The 14,690-nt window shown below is 43.5% G+C and overlaps 1 protein-coding gene across 2 annotated transcripts in view; it reads right to left on the reverse strand.

Moving 5' to 3' along the window:
• Positions 1 to 500: 500 nt before the first annotated feature.
• Positions 501 to 14,690, reverse strand: part of DNM3 (dynamin 3) — a 1,044,597-nt gene continuing 1,030,407 nt past the window's right edge. Inside the window, exon 20 of one of the 2 annotated variants that reach the window (XM_030208630.1) lies at positions 501 to 1,490. In XM_030208630.1, coding sequence (XP_030064490.1) covers positions 1,250 to 1,490 — 241 coding nt within the window. In that variant the 3' untranslated portion in view covers positions 501 to 1,249. Of the gene's footprint in view, positions 1,494 to 14,690 lie in introns of both variants that reach the window. The other variant, XM_030208629.1, reaches the window with a different exon arrangement.

A 14,690-nucleotide genomic window follows, 5' to 3' on the forward strand; every position in this document is an offset into this window, starting at 1 on the left:
TTCTAGCTTCCTCAGATCCCTTTTCATGCTTTCCACTCCCTTCCGGGTGTCCACTCTGTTGCAAATCTTAGTATCATCCGCAAATAGGCAAACTTTACCTTCTAACCCTTCGGCAATGTCACTCACAAATATATTGAACAGAATTGGCCCCAGCACCGATCCCTGAGGCACTCCACTACTCACCTTTCCCTCCTCCGAGCGAACTCCATTTACCACCACCCTCTGTCCGTCAACCAGTTCCTAATCCAGTTCACCACTTTGGGACCTATCTTCAGCCCATATAGTTTATTTATGGTAAGTCACAGAAACATAATGCATACCTGTAAAACTTTATCTCCACCACAGGAGAAGTGCCTGTATAATCTGAAACTTCAGCATAGAGATTTTTTTTTTTTTTGAAAGATCTACTGTATGGATATAGGACACAGCACAAGAAGTGACGGTTTTTTCTATTTAGGCTTCCCTTCAATCAAACTTTCAAAGAAAGACTCCAGAACTACTAAAGTTTTAAACCCAATAAAAGGGTCAGTTTAATGAGCAGCCCATTCTTGTCAATATTTTTTCTTATTCATTAAAGAACTGGTGTTTGAAACATCCAATTTCATGAAGTGACAACATTTTTGAATCCACACCATATTCCACTATTCCACAGCATGCTCCAGAACCCATAGCACATCTGGGATGTTTTAAAATGCTTAACAGTAAGGTGATTTAGTTAAACTTAGTTTACATGGAGAAATGTTCAAATGCTTTTAGAGACTGCATGGAAACAGGGCATTTCTATAGGTGATTTGACCTTATATTCCATTGTCTCATTGCTTTTCATATATGACGACTTCATTTTTGCAGTCTCTTACCAGCAAATGGTAACAATAAATGGCTTCCTGAAATTCTGCCTGATAGAGGGGGGGATGTTACAAGTGATCACACCTAGACACAGACTCCCATTTCCTGGTCAGTCATAACTGCCTATCTGACATGTTTGTGCTGGAAAAGCTATCATGCATGTTCACAGCAACAGAACAGAGAAGGCATGCTCAGGGAAATGTACAGACAAATAATAGCTATGGATCTATGAACTGTCTGCTCAGTTCTGGATAACTGGCCATTCAGAAGTTAGTAAGATAAAACATTTTCTAATTTCTTATTTTCCCCTAATATGTGCCAATTGATAGACCTGGTGAAAGCTACTTAGTCTGTTATACTCCGAGGAGCACCATAGCCAGGAGTGTCCCTCTCTCTTAGCTCTTTACCTTGGAACACTGGGAGGAGCTCGTGCTGGCCGGGATGGAACCTGAGGAGGGGCAGTAAGTGCATCACTGTTAATGGGGAAAGGAGTTAACGGGCCTGGGCGGAATGGGACTGGAGGAGCCCCCACATGAGGGCCCGGAGACGGGATACCAGGAGCAGGTCCTCTGCCAGGTAATGGTCTAGTTGGTGGAGCACATAAGGTTGGTCTCCGTGGAATTGAAGGGCTTGGAGGGGGTGATCTGCTAAACAATAAAAACACAGGTTGTTAGTTAATATGAATGTTTCAAAGAAAATCTATTATCAGACAATACTTTTTATTCATGTGTTAGAGAACTTTTCTTTTTCTCCATTTGCTCACTCTGGCTCACAAATACCCTAACTGATGACAGAAATCAAAAGCTCTTAATCCTTAAAAGGACACAGGCAGATTCATAAAACAAACATGGATGACTGCAAAGTTGCTTACCTGTAACATAAGTTTCCCATTAGTAAGAAGACAAATCAGACACACCAACTGGGTGAAGTCATGTGATGGCACCAGCAGAGTTAGGATTTTCTGATCATGTGTGGGATTTCCTAAGCAGTCACAGTATCACCAAGCCCCCTCAGTTTATAACAGAGCTTAGAGGTCAGAACTTCCATTACAGGTAGGCAACTTCATTGTTTCCATTGAAAAGTAGGATTAATCAGCCACACAAGAGGGAAATCCCATAGCTGAGGTTTGAACTGTTTGTGATTTGATTTGCGATTTTACAAGCAAACCTGGCCATATTGAAATGTTGTCTGTAACTGAAAATGCCTTGCAGATTTACCTGTCCAAATGCATTGCCCACATAAAGGGGCATTTTCAAAAGAACATCCTAGTCAGAATAGAGATGTCTAACTCATAACATTCAAAACGGGTATCCATCTCACATGTATTTTCTAACAGGAAATATGTAAGGATTTCCTGTTCAAAAATACATGAGATGGATGTCCATGTGCTGAGGACATCAAGCATGAACAGCCATTTTACAAACTGGAATGTCCAACATACGAACAGCAAAAAAGCAGGGACAAGGATGTCTGTCTGGCAGCATTCTTAGAAGAATGGCCACACAGACATCCCTGCAGAGCAGACAGGCAGTCTAGTAGTTAGTGCAGTGGACTTTAAACCAAGGGACACAGGTTCAAATTCCATAAACTTTTTTTTTGTGTGTGTGTGTGAGCCCTCTAGGAACATAAAAAATACTACTGTACCTGAATGCATATCACTTCAATAGCCTTCAGGCTTGCAGGTGGCTTATATATTTAGATACAGTAGGTATTTGCCTGTTTCTGGAGGGCTCACAATAATAATAATAGTAAAAAAAAGTTAAAGTGGGATTTGAACTTGGGTCCCTTGGTTTAAAGCAGTGGCGTAGCAAGGGCGGGGCGGTGGGGGCGGTCCGCCCCGGGTGTCAGTGGGTGGGGGGTGCTCCGCTCCCGCTGCTCCCACCCTACCTTCTTAAAAAAAAAAATCAGTAAAGCGGCGTGGCAGGCAGCGCATGGCAGTGGCAGTCTGCCCTGCTTGTAAAACAAGTAGATCTCCTCATCGGGCCTTCGCTCACTGGGTCCCGCCCTCCTCTGAGGTAACTTCCTATTTCCTCGAGGGCGGGACCCAGTGAGCGAAGGCCCGACGAGGAGATCTACTTGTTTTACAAGCAGGGCAGATGCGAGGCCGCGCTGCCTGCCACGCCGCTTTACTGATTTTTTTTTTTTTAAAGAAGGTAGGGTGGGAGCAGCGGGAGTGGAGCACCCCCTCACCCACTGGATCATAGGCAGAGGGCAGAGTATCAGCAGGGGAAAGTCTATTAAATATGCGGAATAAAGTACCTGCATTTGGTAGTGGAGTGATAAATCCGAAGGCAAGCCTGGTAACTTGAGGGAGAGCGGGACTTGCCCGCAGTGTTTGGCATGACATAGGACTTGAGATCAGGTGAGAACCAAGGAGAATGCGAGGATTGAGAAGAGGAATGTGAGCTGAGGGGAGCATGTTGATCTAAGAGCTGTTTGAAAGATGAATAGAGCTGATGTGCCCAGTCAGTCATTGAATCGAGAGGATAGGGAGGGTTAGGCAGAAGTTGTGCGATCTGTAGAAGTGTCCAAAAGTGAATCCCGTTCCTGAAACTTGTTCAGGACTATTAGTGTGGTAAGTTTAAGATGAATGTTTGTGCAGCGCTGCGTACGCTTTGTAGCGCTATAGAAATGCTAAAAAGTAGTAGTAGTAGTCTCGACGGAGCTGGTAGGCGGGTCAGGTTGGTCGGGGGGCCCAGTTGACAAAAGGGGATGGGGTGGGGAGCCCAGTTGACACAAGGGGATGGGGTGGGGAGCCCAGATGGGGGATGGGGAGGGGAGCCCAGATGGGGTCTGGGGCTGAAAAGGGAGGCCCTAATGCAAGGCATGTGGATGAAGGGAGCTGGAACTGGGGGCTGAAAAGGAGGGTAGGTGGGATAAGGGGGCTAGTACTGGGACTGGGGGATGAAAAGGGGCAGGAGCTGAAACTGTGTGGACTGGGGGCTGAAAAGGAGACAGGGAGAAGTGGCTGGGGCTGAAGCTCGGGACTGGTGAGAGAAAAGGGCTGGGTTTGAAACTGGGAGCTGAAAAGGGGACAGAGAGAAGTGGCTGGGGGCCAAAGCTCGGGACTGGTGGGAGAAAAGGGCTGGGGCTGAAACTGGGGACTGGTGGGATAGTGGGGCTGGGACTGGGGGCTGAAAAAAAGGGGCAGAGAGAGGGGACAGATTCTGGATGGAAGGGGGAGTGAGAGGGAGGGCAGACCCTGGATGGATGGGAGAGGGAGGGCAAATGGTGGATTGAGGGGACAGAGAGAAAGGGCAGACAGTGGATGGAAGCGATAGAAAGGGCAGACAGTGAATGGAAGGGGGAGAGAGAGAGGGCAGACAGGGGCAGATGGTGGATGGAAGGGGCAGAGATAGAGGGCAGATGTAGATGGAAGGCGCAGGGAGAGAGGGCAGACATTGGATGGAGGGCACAGCAGAGAGGGCAGACACTGGATGGCAGAGAACAAAGACAGATGCTGGATGGAAGACAGTGAAAAGAAGATGAGGAAAGCAGAAACCAGAGACAACAAACTGTAAATAAAATATTTACTTTTATTTTTTTGCTTTAGGATAAAGTAGTATTGTAGCTGTTAATAAATGTTTATAATAGAACATGTAAACAAGGTAATCTTTTTATTGGACTAATTTTAATACATTTTGACTAACTTTCGGAGAACAAAACCCCCTTCCTCAGGTCAGGATAGGATACTGTAACAGCACTATACTGTATTGACCTGAGGAAGGATGTTTTGGCCTCTGAAAGCTAAATGTATTAGTCCAATAAAATGGTATTATTTAATTTTCTATATTTGTTTTATTTCTATTTGTTAATTTGTAAAGTGGTGATTGGTTCTTGTTAGTTTTTTTCAAATTTACATCTGCTGTCTTTATATTTTGCACAGTACTAGGGGACATTTTCTGTTTCTGTGGTGTTGCATTGTATGCAGAGTCTGGCATCTTGGGGGTTCAGTTTAATTTTTGACTAAATAGAAAGTTTATTATTACTTATTCTATAGTGGATTAGGGTGTATCTGTGTTTGTGAAAAAGACATGGCTTTCAGTAGGCATTCAAAACTATAACATGTAATAGAGGAAATCTTCCTAATCACATCTATAACCATCTAGAAAATTTAGAAGATTTTTAGTGAAATGCATCTAGGAGTCTGACTCAAAAAAACAGAGGAAAAAGGCCTTGAGAAGCCCCCAGAAAGTCTAAAGATCACGAGGGCTGGACTTCTTCATCATTGGCCAAAAAATCTCCGCATAAAAACCTCTCTCTTTAATTTCACAGGGTTTTATCTTTTTTACGTTTTTATCTTATTTTTATGTTTATATTTTTTGTCTTCTTTCTTTGTAAAATACTTTAATACATTAGAATCAGCATCAGATATTACTTAGCTTTAGCTGACGTTACAGTCTTGGTCTGCATTTAAAACTGACCCGTATGCTGTAACGTCAGCTAAAGCTAAGTAATATCTGATGCTGATTCTAATGTATTAAAGTATTTTACAAAGAAAGAAGACAAAAAATATAAACATAAAAATAAGATAAAAACGTAAAAAAGATAAAAGATAAAACCCTGTGAAATTAAAGAGAGAGGTTTTTATGCGGAGGTTTTTTGGCCAATGATGAAGAAGTCCAGCCCTCGTGGTCTTTAGACTTGCTGAGAGCTTCTCGAGGCCTTTTTCCTCAGTTTCAGTTGGCATTGACTGTGCAGGATTGACGATCTGTACTATTCTGTCTGGTTTCGTTTTACAATAGGTGAATTGATGTTCTAGTGCTCACTGTAGTGTTTAAGATGCTTTCCTTTTCCTTGTGTGATTCGTAGAAATGACTGCTTATGGTATGGTAGAATTGCTCTATAGGTCCTGAGTGTTTTGTATTCTCAGCATGCCTAGTACTAGATTTTGGAGGGGGGTGTTAAAAATGACCGGCCCCGGGTGTCAACTACCCTAGCTACGCCACTGGTTTAAAGTCCACTGCACTAACCAAGGAGGTTTTATGACAGGAGATGGCATGAGCCTATCTTGCCCATTATATGGGTTGAAGCCAGTGGGCAGAGCCTGCTGTCATCCTCATTTGTCCAACACAATAGCAAACTAGCTTTTACATTCTCTCTTTTACAAGGGGATTGGAGGGGAGGGATGTAAGGGGAGGTGGATGGGTGGTTTGGGGACTTTTAAGGGGATTTGTGAAGGGGGGAAGCAAATGAGTTGCTGCCCACACCGCCACTGTCACTGAGGCAGGCCAGGCTTCAAGGGGGCCACCACATCATATCCCCATGTGACCAGTACCAGGAAACAAGTTCTCAAGGCCTATAATTATCAAGTTCTTAAGGCACAACCAAGTTATGATGTTGTTGGATGCTGCCACTCTAAGAAATTGCTGTTAAATGAGGGTGCTAAAATCATCCTGTCTCCGGATTTCTCCAAGCTGACTACCAAGAAAAACAAAGCATTCTTGGATATGCATCCCCAAATTAAAGGCCTTTGGTGCATAGTATGGCCTTCTATATCCAGCCATAATCAATATAACATTCCAGAGTGCCACAAAGCATTTTTCTGAACCCTCGGATCTACTAAAATTTATAGAGTCACACTAAGCTCACAGTACACCATGAAACCATCGCTGTGTCTTACATTTCTAACTAGAACTATTTCAATAATGGCTGTTGATTGCTACTGCCATCTTTATTATGCATGCTGGCGAGGGACTCATCGCTCCTCCACACTGGCTAACGAGTTCCCATTCACTGAGACTCTTGTCTACATTTCATCTTAATGTTTTTTATTGTTATTGTTCTGAACTTGTTTAGTTTATTCTTTTCTTCATGCATGAGAATACCTCATCTTCATCAACAATGTTATGATTTGCTATTGACAACAGCAAAAATGGAGGTCCCACATTTTATTTTTGTTAGACAGCTTTACTATGAATCATATTTGGATATCAATGAAGCAAGCAAATCATCTGGTAAATGGTTTGACCAGTGCTATGCTGCCCCTGCAAAGGGCAGGAAATATGGGGTAATTACCCTAATTTGTAAAAGCTTTCCATTTCAGGCCTTCTCTCATACCATGGACCCTGATGGCCACTGGCTACACCTGGAAGGCTTAATCAACGGGAAACTCATAACTATACTCAACATATATGCACCAAGTGTTGATGATCCCATTTTTTCCAGCACATTAACAGATCAGGATTTTCCTCCTCATCAAGTGCTGCTATATTGGGCAGCAACTTCAACTTTCTGTTGGACATTTGTATGGATACATCTTCGAATTGTTGACCTGCCAAACTGAGAGTATGCTCTACCCTGCAATCTCTTATACACCTTAATGGATGAACTGACTTATGGAGACTACTACATTCTACTTTGAGGGAGTATTCCTTTTACTGTAATCCACATCACATATACTCTAGACTCAATTATATAATTGACACCAAAGACTTCCCATGCTTGAATCTGAAAAAATCCATGAAATACTGATTTCTGACCATGCTGCTGTTACTTGTAATTTTTCTTGGTCCCCTGAGTCTAAAAAATCCTCAGCGTGGAGACTTAATATTAGTCTTCTATCAGATGACTTTTTTTTGCAACTTTTATCTCAAAAATGTGCAGAACTTTTCAACATCAACAATGACCCAAATATGTCATTTGTCACTATTTGGGAAATGTTTAAAGCCTGGCTGTGAGAAGAGATAATCAGCTACTCGACACAGATTTGAAAAACCAATAATGTTACCATTGCTCAACTAGAAAATGAAATTCACCAGCTCGAATCTACCCTCTATACTGGTCCTTCTAAACCTATTTTGCAAAAGCTCCGCTCCCTCAAGCTGCAACATAACTATCTTCTCTAATATGGCCACAGCAATCACTTTTAAACAAAGTGTTGTCTATTATTTGGAAGGCAACAAAGCAGGGAAGCTATTAGTCTCCTTTCTAAAGGGTAGACGGGTGAAACAACTCATTGTTTGCATCAGATCCCCCACGGGCTTATCTTATACAGCTTCTTCTCAAATTCTGGACTCATTCAAAAGTTTTTACACTGAATTATATTTCTCATAGAGTTCTGCTTCTGAAGCAGATATCTTTTCATTCTTATCTGGTCTACAGCTGCCATGTCTTTTGAATCAACAATTGCAACAGCTACACAAACCTATTCTTCTAAGTGAAATCTTATCAGCTATGAAGTCTTTTCCATTGGCAAAAGCTCTGGGCCTGGACACCCTACCTGTAGAATTTTACAAATCATTCTCCTCTTCCCTCTGAGAAATTACAATACTACTATCATGCACTACTCGACTCCCCTAAACAATTGGGTAGATTCCTTGGAAGCTAATATTGTTGTCCTGGATAAGCCTTACAGGGAGCCTCACCTTGTTCAAAATTGCAGACCCATCTCCCTCCTCAATTTGAATTACAACATATATATGAAAATGTTATGCTCCAGGCTTGAAAACGTTATTCACACTCTTATTCACAGAGACCAAGCAGGCTTAATGAAGAATCACTTTGGAGCTGGATAACATGAGATTCTTATGTCATTTGATCCACTCTGCTTGGTCAAGGGCCTACCCAGTTCTATCTCTCTCTTTAGATGCAGAAAAAGCCTTTGACCGGGTAGAATGGGAATACTTGTTCACTGTGCTGTCACATTTTGGAATACCAGGCATGTTTTTTTCAAATGCTAAGATTACTGTATACTTACCCACCCTTTTTGTTATTTTCAATTTACTATTGGTACAGATATTTTTTGTTCTGAGAAATCTTCTGGAGTACTTGTGGTGGAGTTGGATAGTGCTTTAAGTCTGCGATCTCATATTAACCTTGTGGTTAAGAAATCTTTTTTCTTATTAAAAAAGCTTCATATTATAAAGAAATATTTTGATACTTCCACTTTCAGATGTGGTTCAATCTTTGATATTATCCATAATAGATTATTGCAATAGGGTCATTCCATGCCAAGTGGTCTAAAATTAAAAGAAGTTCCCACCATCATGTTCTTCAATTTTGTTCAAATTTTATCTGTTGCGCGAGTCAGGTGTTAAATGAAATTTCCCCAAAATTGAGGTCTCTAACTGCAATAGTTGCAGATCTAGACCCCATTTTCTGAAAGGTTGTCAGTCCATGAGTGCGCGGCATTTACCAAAATGCCATTTTTGGGGTCTAATAAAATCCAAACACAAGCATTATGTAAATGCAGTTAATGTTTTTTTTTTAAACTACAGATTGGAGGTCCGGTGACGTCATGACCGCGAGGGGTTGAAGGAAAAAGATCTCTCCGGCTTCAATCCCCCCTTCGCATGATCAGCTCACAAACCGCGATCTAAAAACGAAATTCGCCGCAGCCTGAAAAGGTAGAGAGGCCGGCAACGTACACTTTAACTTAATTGGCGGCGTAATGGCAGCGAAAAATGTACATAAAGATAAGCTCCGTGGTAGAGGAGCAGAAGACAAGATGGCGCCGCCCGCAAGTCCGCCGGGCCCGACAGTGTCATCGGCCTGGATCGCCGAAATAACCTCAGAAATGTCCTCAGTGTTAGAAGCTATGTTGGATCGCCGGCTTTCCCCCATAAATGCTAACCTGGAAAAGGTAAAAGAACAGCTCACAGATCTTTCTCGGGATTGTGCAGGCTTTCAAACACGTGTGAGTGAAATTGAGGATAGAGTAACGGAGGTGGAGACAATACAAGAAATAACTCAAAAAAAGCTGCAGGCGATGGAGGAAAAGATTGAGGACTTAGAAAACAGGTCCAGGAGAAATAATATCCGAGTGGTGGGCCTGCCAGAAACGTTACCCGAACGGGGCTTGGAGGTTTTTTTGGCACGCTGGTTTGCCAGTGAACTACAATACCCAGAAGCCTCGGGGCCGATACAAATAGAACGGGCTCACCGCATCGGGATGAAAATGACGGGCACCAATAAGCCAAGAGTGGTAATTCTAAAATTTTTGAACTATGCGCAAAAACAAGAAGTGATGAAGTTGCTGAGAGCTGGGAAAGCATTAGAGTATGAAGGAATCCCAGTAAGATGTTTCCAAGATTATTCAGCAGGGGTAGCAACACGGAGGAGACAGTTTTCGGAGGTTTGCTCAACGCTATTCCAAAAGAAAATAAGATTTGCACTACAATACCCTGCCAAATTGCGGGTCACGCATAATGGCATTACTAAGACATATGAGACGGCAGGGGCGGCTAAAGAATTTCTACAACAGCTGGGAACATTATCTTCAGATGCAAGTTGAACAGCATAGAAAGAGAACACTCTGAGAACACTGAGTAATGTCATACGGAGAGGTCAGCGGAGACCTGATTGGTCAAGATATGACACTACAGTAATCTCCCAGCCAAGAACAAAGATGGACCACTTATAGTAGCAGAAAGATCGGCAAGAAGGCTGCAGTTGGAAAGTTAAGGTCCTATGGTTTGTGAGTTAGACTTGAACGTTGATTTTTATTTTTTTTTTTTTTTTTGCTGTTAATTAAGACACTATATGGCAGACACGGCCTGTGGGTGAACCGATTTGAACCCCTGGTAAGAGGGGGGAGACCCTGTAAGTGTCTGCTCAGCTTGACAAGAAAGTTATGTTTTATGTTTACTGTAACATTGTATAATGCGGAGGGGGGAGGGAGAGACGTAAGGAAGTCAAGGTCCTAATTGGTGGACCTGAGAATAAGGGACATAGGGTTTGGGGGGGGGAGGGGGTGGGGGGAGGGAAGAAGGATGCAAGCAGGGCACAAGTCTTAATTAGTAAGGATGTAGAACATAACAATGAAGTTGACACAGTGGAGGTGCAAGTGGGGGGGGGGGCAGAGGCTGGGATGTCCCCCTCGAGTACAACAGTGGACATTTATGGAGAAAGGCACACACTTTCAAATCCAAGAATAGTAAGAATACTAACGTGGAATGTAGGCGGAGTTAATTCGCCAATCAAACGTTCTAAGATTTTACAGCAATTAAATAGGCAAAGGGCGGACATAGCACTCTTGCAGGAGACGCATCTGAACCAGATTGAACATGCCAAGCTCAGCACCTGGTGGGTCGGGGATTGTATAGCAGCAAATGCACAGGGTAAAAAGGGAGGAGTAGCGATACTAATTAGAAAAGGCATAGCCTCTGTAATTAATCCACTTCTGATTGATACTGAAGGCCGCTATGTTATATTGGAAGTGGTAGTTGGGAGACAGAAACTGCTAATCTGTAATGTTTATGCTCCAAATAGATATGATCGGAAGTTTTATCAAACTTTGATAAATTTTTTGCTTAGGCAACCGCACGCAGCTATAGTGCTGGGGGGTGATTTAAATGCAACTTGGGACCCCTCCCTGGACAGATCAGCCCCGGAGACGGCCTCTTCATGTTATAATAATAGAGGCCTCTTACAGTTGAGCCAGATGTTGGGCCTGGTTGATGTGTGGCGGGTGCTGCACCCAGGTGAGAAAGACTATACACACCTGTCGCGGGCCCACTCCACTCAGTCGAGAATTGACTATATTCTGACATCACGTCAGATGTTTGGGGAAGTGACAACAGCGGAGATAGGACCGTACATGGTGTCGGACCATGCCTGGGTTAAGATAGAATGGATACCAAGCGGTACAACTCCACAGGAATACAAATGGCAATTTCCCCTGGAGTTCAGTTCAGATCCAATGCTTAAAGGCAGGTTACAAGCTTGCTGGGCGGAATACAGTACTCATAATCAAGAACACATAGAAGACCCAGTTTTGTTTTGGGAAGCGGCTAAGGCGGTTCTTAGAGGTGAAGTGATAAGTCATGCACACTTTGTGAGGAAGACACGAGATAGAAACATCTTGCGTTTGAGTACCCAACTTTGTAAGTCACGGAAGAGATATGGGGAGACACACGCGATAGGTGATAAACAACAAGTGCTGGAACTTCAGACCGCCTTAAATGTACTTTTGCAAGAAAGGGCACACAAGTCACAGTTATACTATAGATATATGCTCTATAAACATGGTAATAAAACAGGCAAGTTGATGTCAAAAATAATTAACCCCCGGGGAGGGACTAAGAATATTTTGGCACTGAGACAAAGGGGGGGAGGGCTCCATACATCAGACAAAGCAATATGTGAAACTTTTCGGGCCTTTTATCAAGAGCTGTACGCTTCCCCAGAGGAAGACGGTCTGCTAAACCAGATGTATTTAGAAAATCTGGCTTTACCAAAGCTTACAATACAAGAGCTGGATAGTCTCAATCAATTAATTACTGAAGATGAAGTCAGTTTGGTTATTGCTCACAGCCCACGACTAAAAGCCCCGGGACCAGATGGTTTAAGGGGAGAATTCTATAAATTAATGGAAGGAGGGGTTATACCTGCAATTACTAGATTTTTGAACCAAGTGATAGAGAGACAAAGGTTACCCCCAGACTTGAATAGGGCTCAAATAATAGTTTTGTTGAAACCGGGGAGGGACCCTCTAGAGCCGACATCGTACCGGCCTATCTCCCTGTTAAATTATGATACCAAGTTATTGGCAAAAATCTTGGCTAATAGACTGGCGAGGCTGCTCCCAAGGTTGATTCATGAAAGTCAAGTAGGATTTGTGGGAGGTAGAGCTGTGAGTAAAAACTTGAGAGCAATATTGACATCACTAGAACACAGCTCGCAGGCGAAGGTAGCATCATTGCTGATCAGCTTTGATGCGGAAAAGGCCTTTGATAAGGTTCACTGGAAGTTTCTTTTTGACACGTTGGAACAATATGGATTTTCAGGGAGATTTGTTGAAGCAATACATGCTTTATATGCCAACCCATGTGCCACTCTGAGAGTAAACGGGATAGAATCGGAAAGTTTCTGTATTAGGAGGGGCACGAGGCAGGGGTGCCCATTGTCCCCTCTTCTCTTTGTTTTGGTTTTAGATCCCCTTATTAGAGACATCATGGCAAACCCTTTGATCCGGGGAGTTGGCTTAGGGACACACATGTTTAAGATTGCAGCATTTGCGGATGACATTTTGGTACATCTCACAAACCCAAGGGAATCCTTAGATACGTTATTGGAAACCTTTCGTGAATATGGCGACTACTCAGGTTTCCGTATTAATCTAGACAAGTCAGAAGCGCTGGCTTCGCCAGAGGTGAACCAGAGGGACTGGGCTCCCGAATTTCCGTTGAGATGGGCCAGAGAGTCCTTTAAATATTTAGGAATCCGACTCACAATGAATACATTAGATTTATATCAGTTGAATGTTAAAATCTTACTGGAATATACAAAAACTAAATTGGACTCTTGGATGAGTCTGCCACTGTCATTAATGGGACGGATACATGTAGTACAAATGGTGTTGTTTCCGCGCTGGTTGTACGTTCTTCAAACTTTACCCATACGTCTATCGCGAGTTGATTTGAAGCGGATGATGCGCCTTTTCAGTAGATTTTGTTGGGCAGGCAAAAAGCCTAAAGTTAGCCAAAATCAGTTAATAGGGAGCTGGAGACAGGGGGGAATGGGTATCCCGGATGTGTTCCTATATAATCAGGCGTGTTTGCTGCGCCACTTAGTAGATGTGGTGAATGCCACGCAGTATTATACACCTACGGGCTTGGAGGAAGCTTTTTTTGCTCCCTATGATATATTAGCATTGCTCCACTTACCTCGAAGTCAGCTCCCCTCTAAATTTAAAAAAAGTATCATATTACAACCCCTTCGGGAGGCGTGGCAGTGGTGGATGCGGCAAATGGGGGGCCAACCACACGTTACAGATCAAATCCCAATCGTAGGCAATCCTGTTTTTGAGGCAGGGATAGATAACCCGACATTTGGCAGGTGGCAAGGGCTGGGCATCACAAGATTGGAACACCTATTGTTGGACAATGGGGAAATGATAACATTTGACGCTCTTCAAGATAAAGTGGGATCAGCTTGGGGTAATAGATTTGCCTATGCACAGGTCCGACACTATGTGAAGTCCCTGAGCCAAATATCCCTGAGAGGGCAGATGGGAGAGCTGCTAAGGGTTTTCTTTGAGGAGTTGCAGATGGAGAAACAATCTGTATCAGCACTGTATGGGGCACTGGCTAGGCGTAGGCCTCAGAGGCAATACGTTGATCTTAAGCGAAAATGGGAACAAGATTTGGGGATCTCCCTGGCAACATGGGATGTGTCAGCTACCTTGAAGGGCATACGGGCGTTGGTAACAGATGAGAGGCTGAGGGAGTGTGGTTATAGAGTGGTCTTACGGGGGTATATGTCTAGAACACAACTGGCTCATATGTTGGGGCCGGACAACTCGGGATGCTCTAAATGCGGAGGGGGTCCCAGCTCGTTATATCATGCATTGTGGCAATGCCCCAAGGTGCGCATGTTTTGGCAGAGGGTAAGAGGGTTTTTGATTCGATTGGGGAACAGAGTTCAAGGAACGGAGCGGCAGTTTCTGTTGGATCAACCAAGAGCGTTTGCCCCATTAGGAGCCCCCGCTATAATGCTATGCAGAAAGCTGAGCTTGGTAGCGCGAAAATGCATTATGCAATACTGGGTCTCATCGGAAGGGCCAGCTTACTGGCATTGGCGCAATCAGGTGCATCTCCTGGCCTCTTGGGAGGCTAGGGATTCAAAACGATCGCCTAAACGAAGAGTGCGATTTCTGCAGATTTGGACACCATACCTGCAAATGCTTAGTCCGAGGGGACGTAGTCTGCTTGTTAATGCCTGATAAATAGTAGAATAATGGAGAATACGGATAGCCTGGAGTAGATAATTTAATCTAAAGTGGAATTCTGCTTGCAAGGGGGGGAGGTATTGGGGGGGGGGGGTTTGGAGGGGTTGAGTGAGACGTAAATGGCTAAGCTTGGCAGTGATCTAGAGTTTTGATGTTTAGTTACTGATATTTT

This window comes from Microcaecilia unicolor, chromosome 6 (assembly GCF_901765095.1).
Source record: "Microcaecilia unicolor chromosome 6, aMicUni1.1, whole genome shotgun sequence".
NCBI lineage: Eukaryota > Metazoa > Chordata > Amphibia > Gymnophiona > Siphonopidae > Microcaecilia > Microcaecilia unicolor.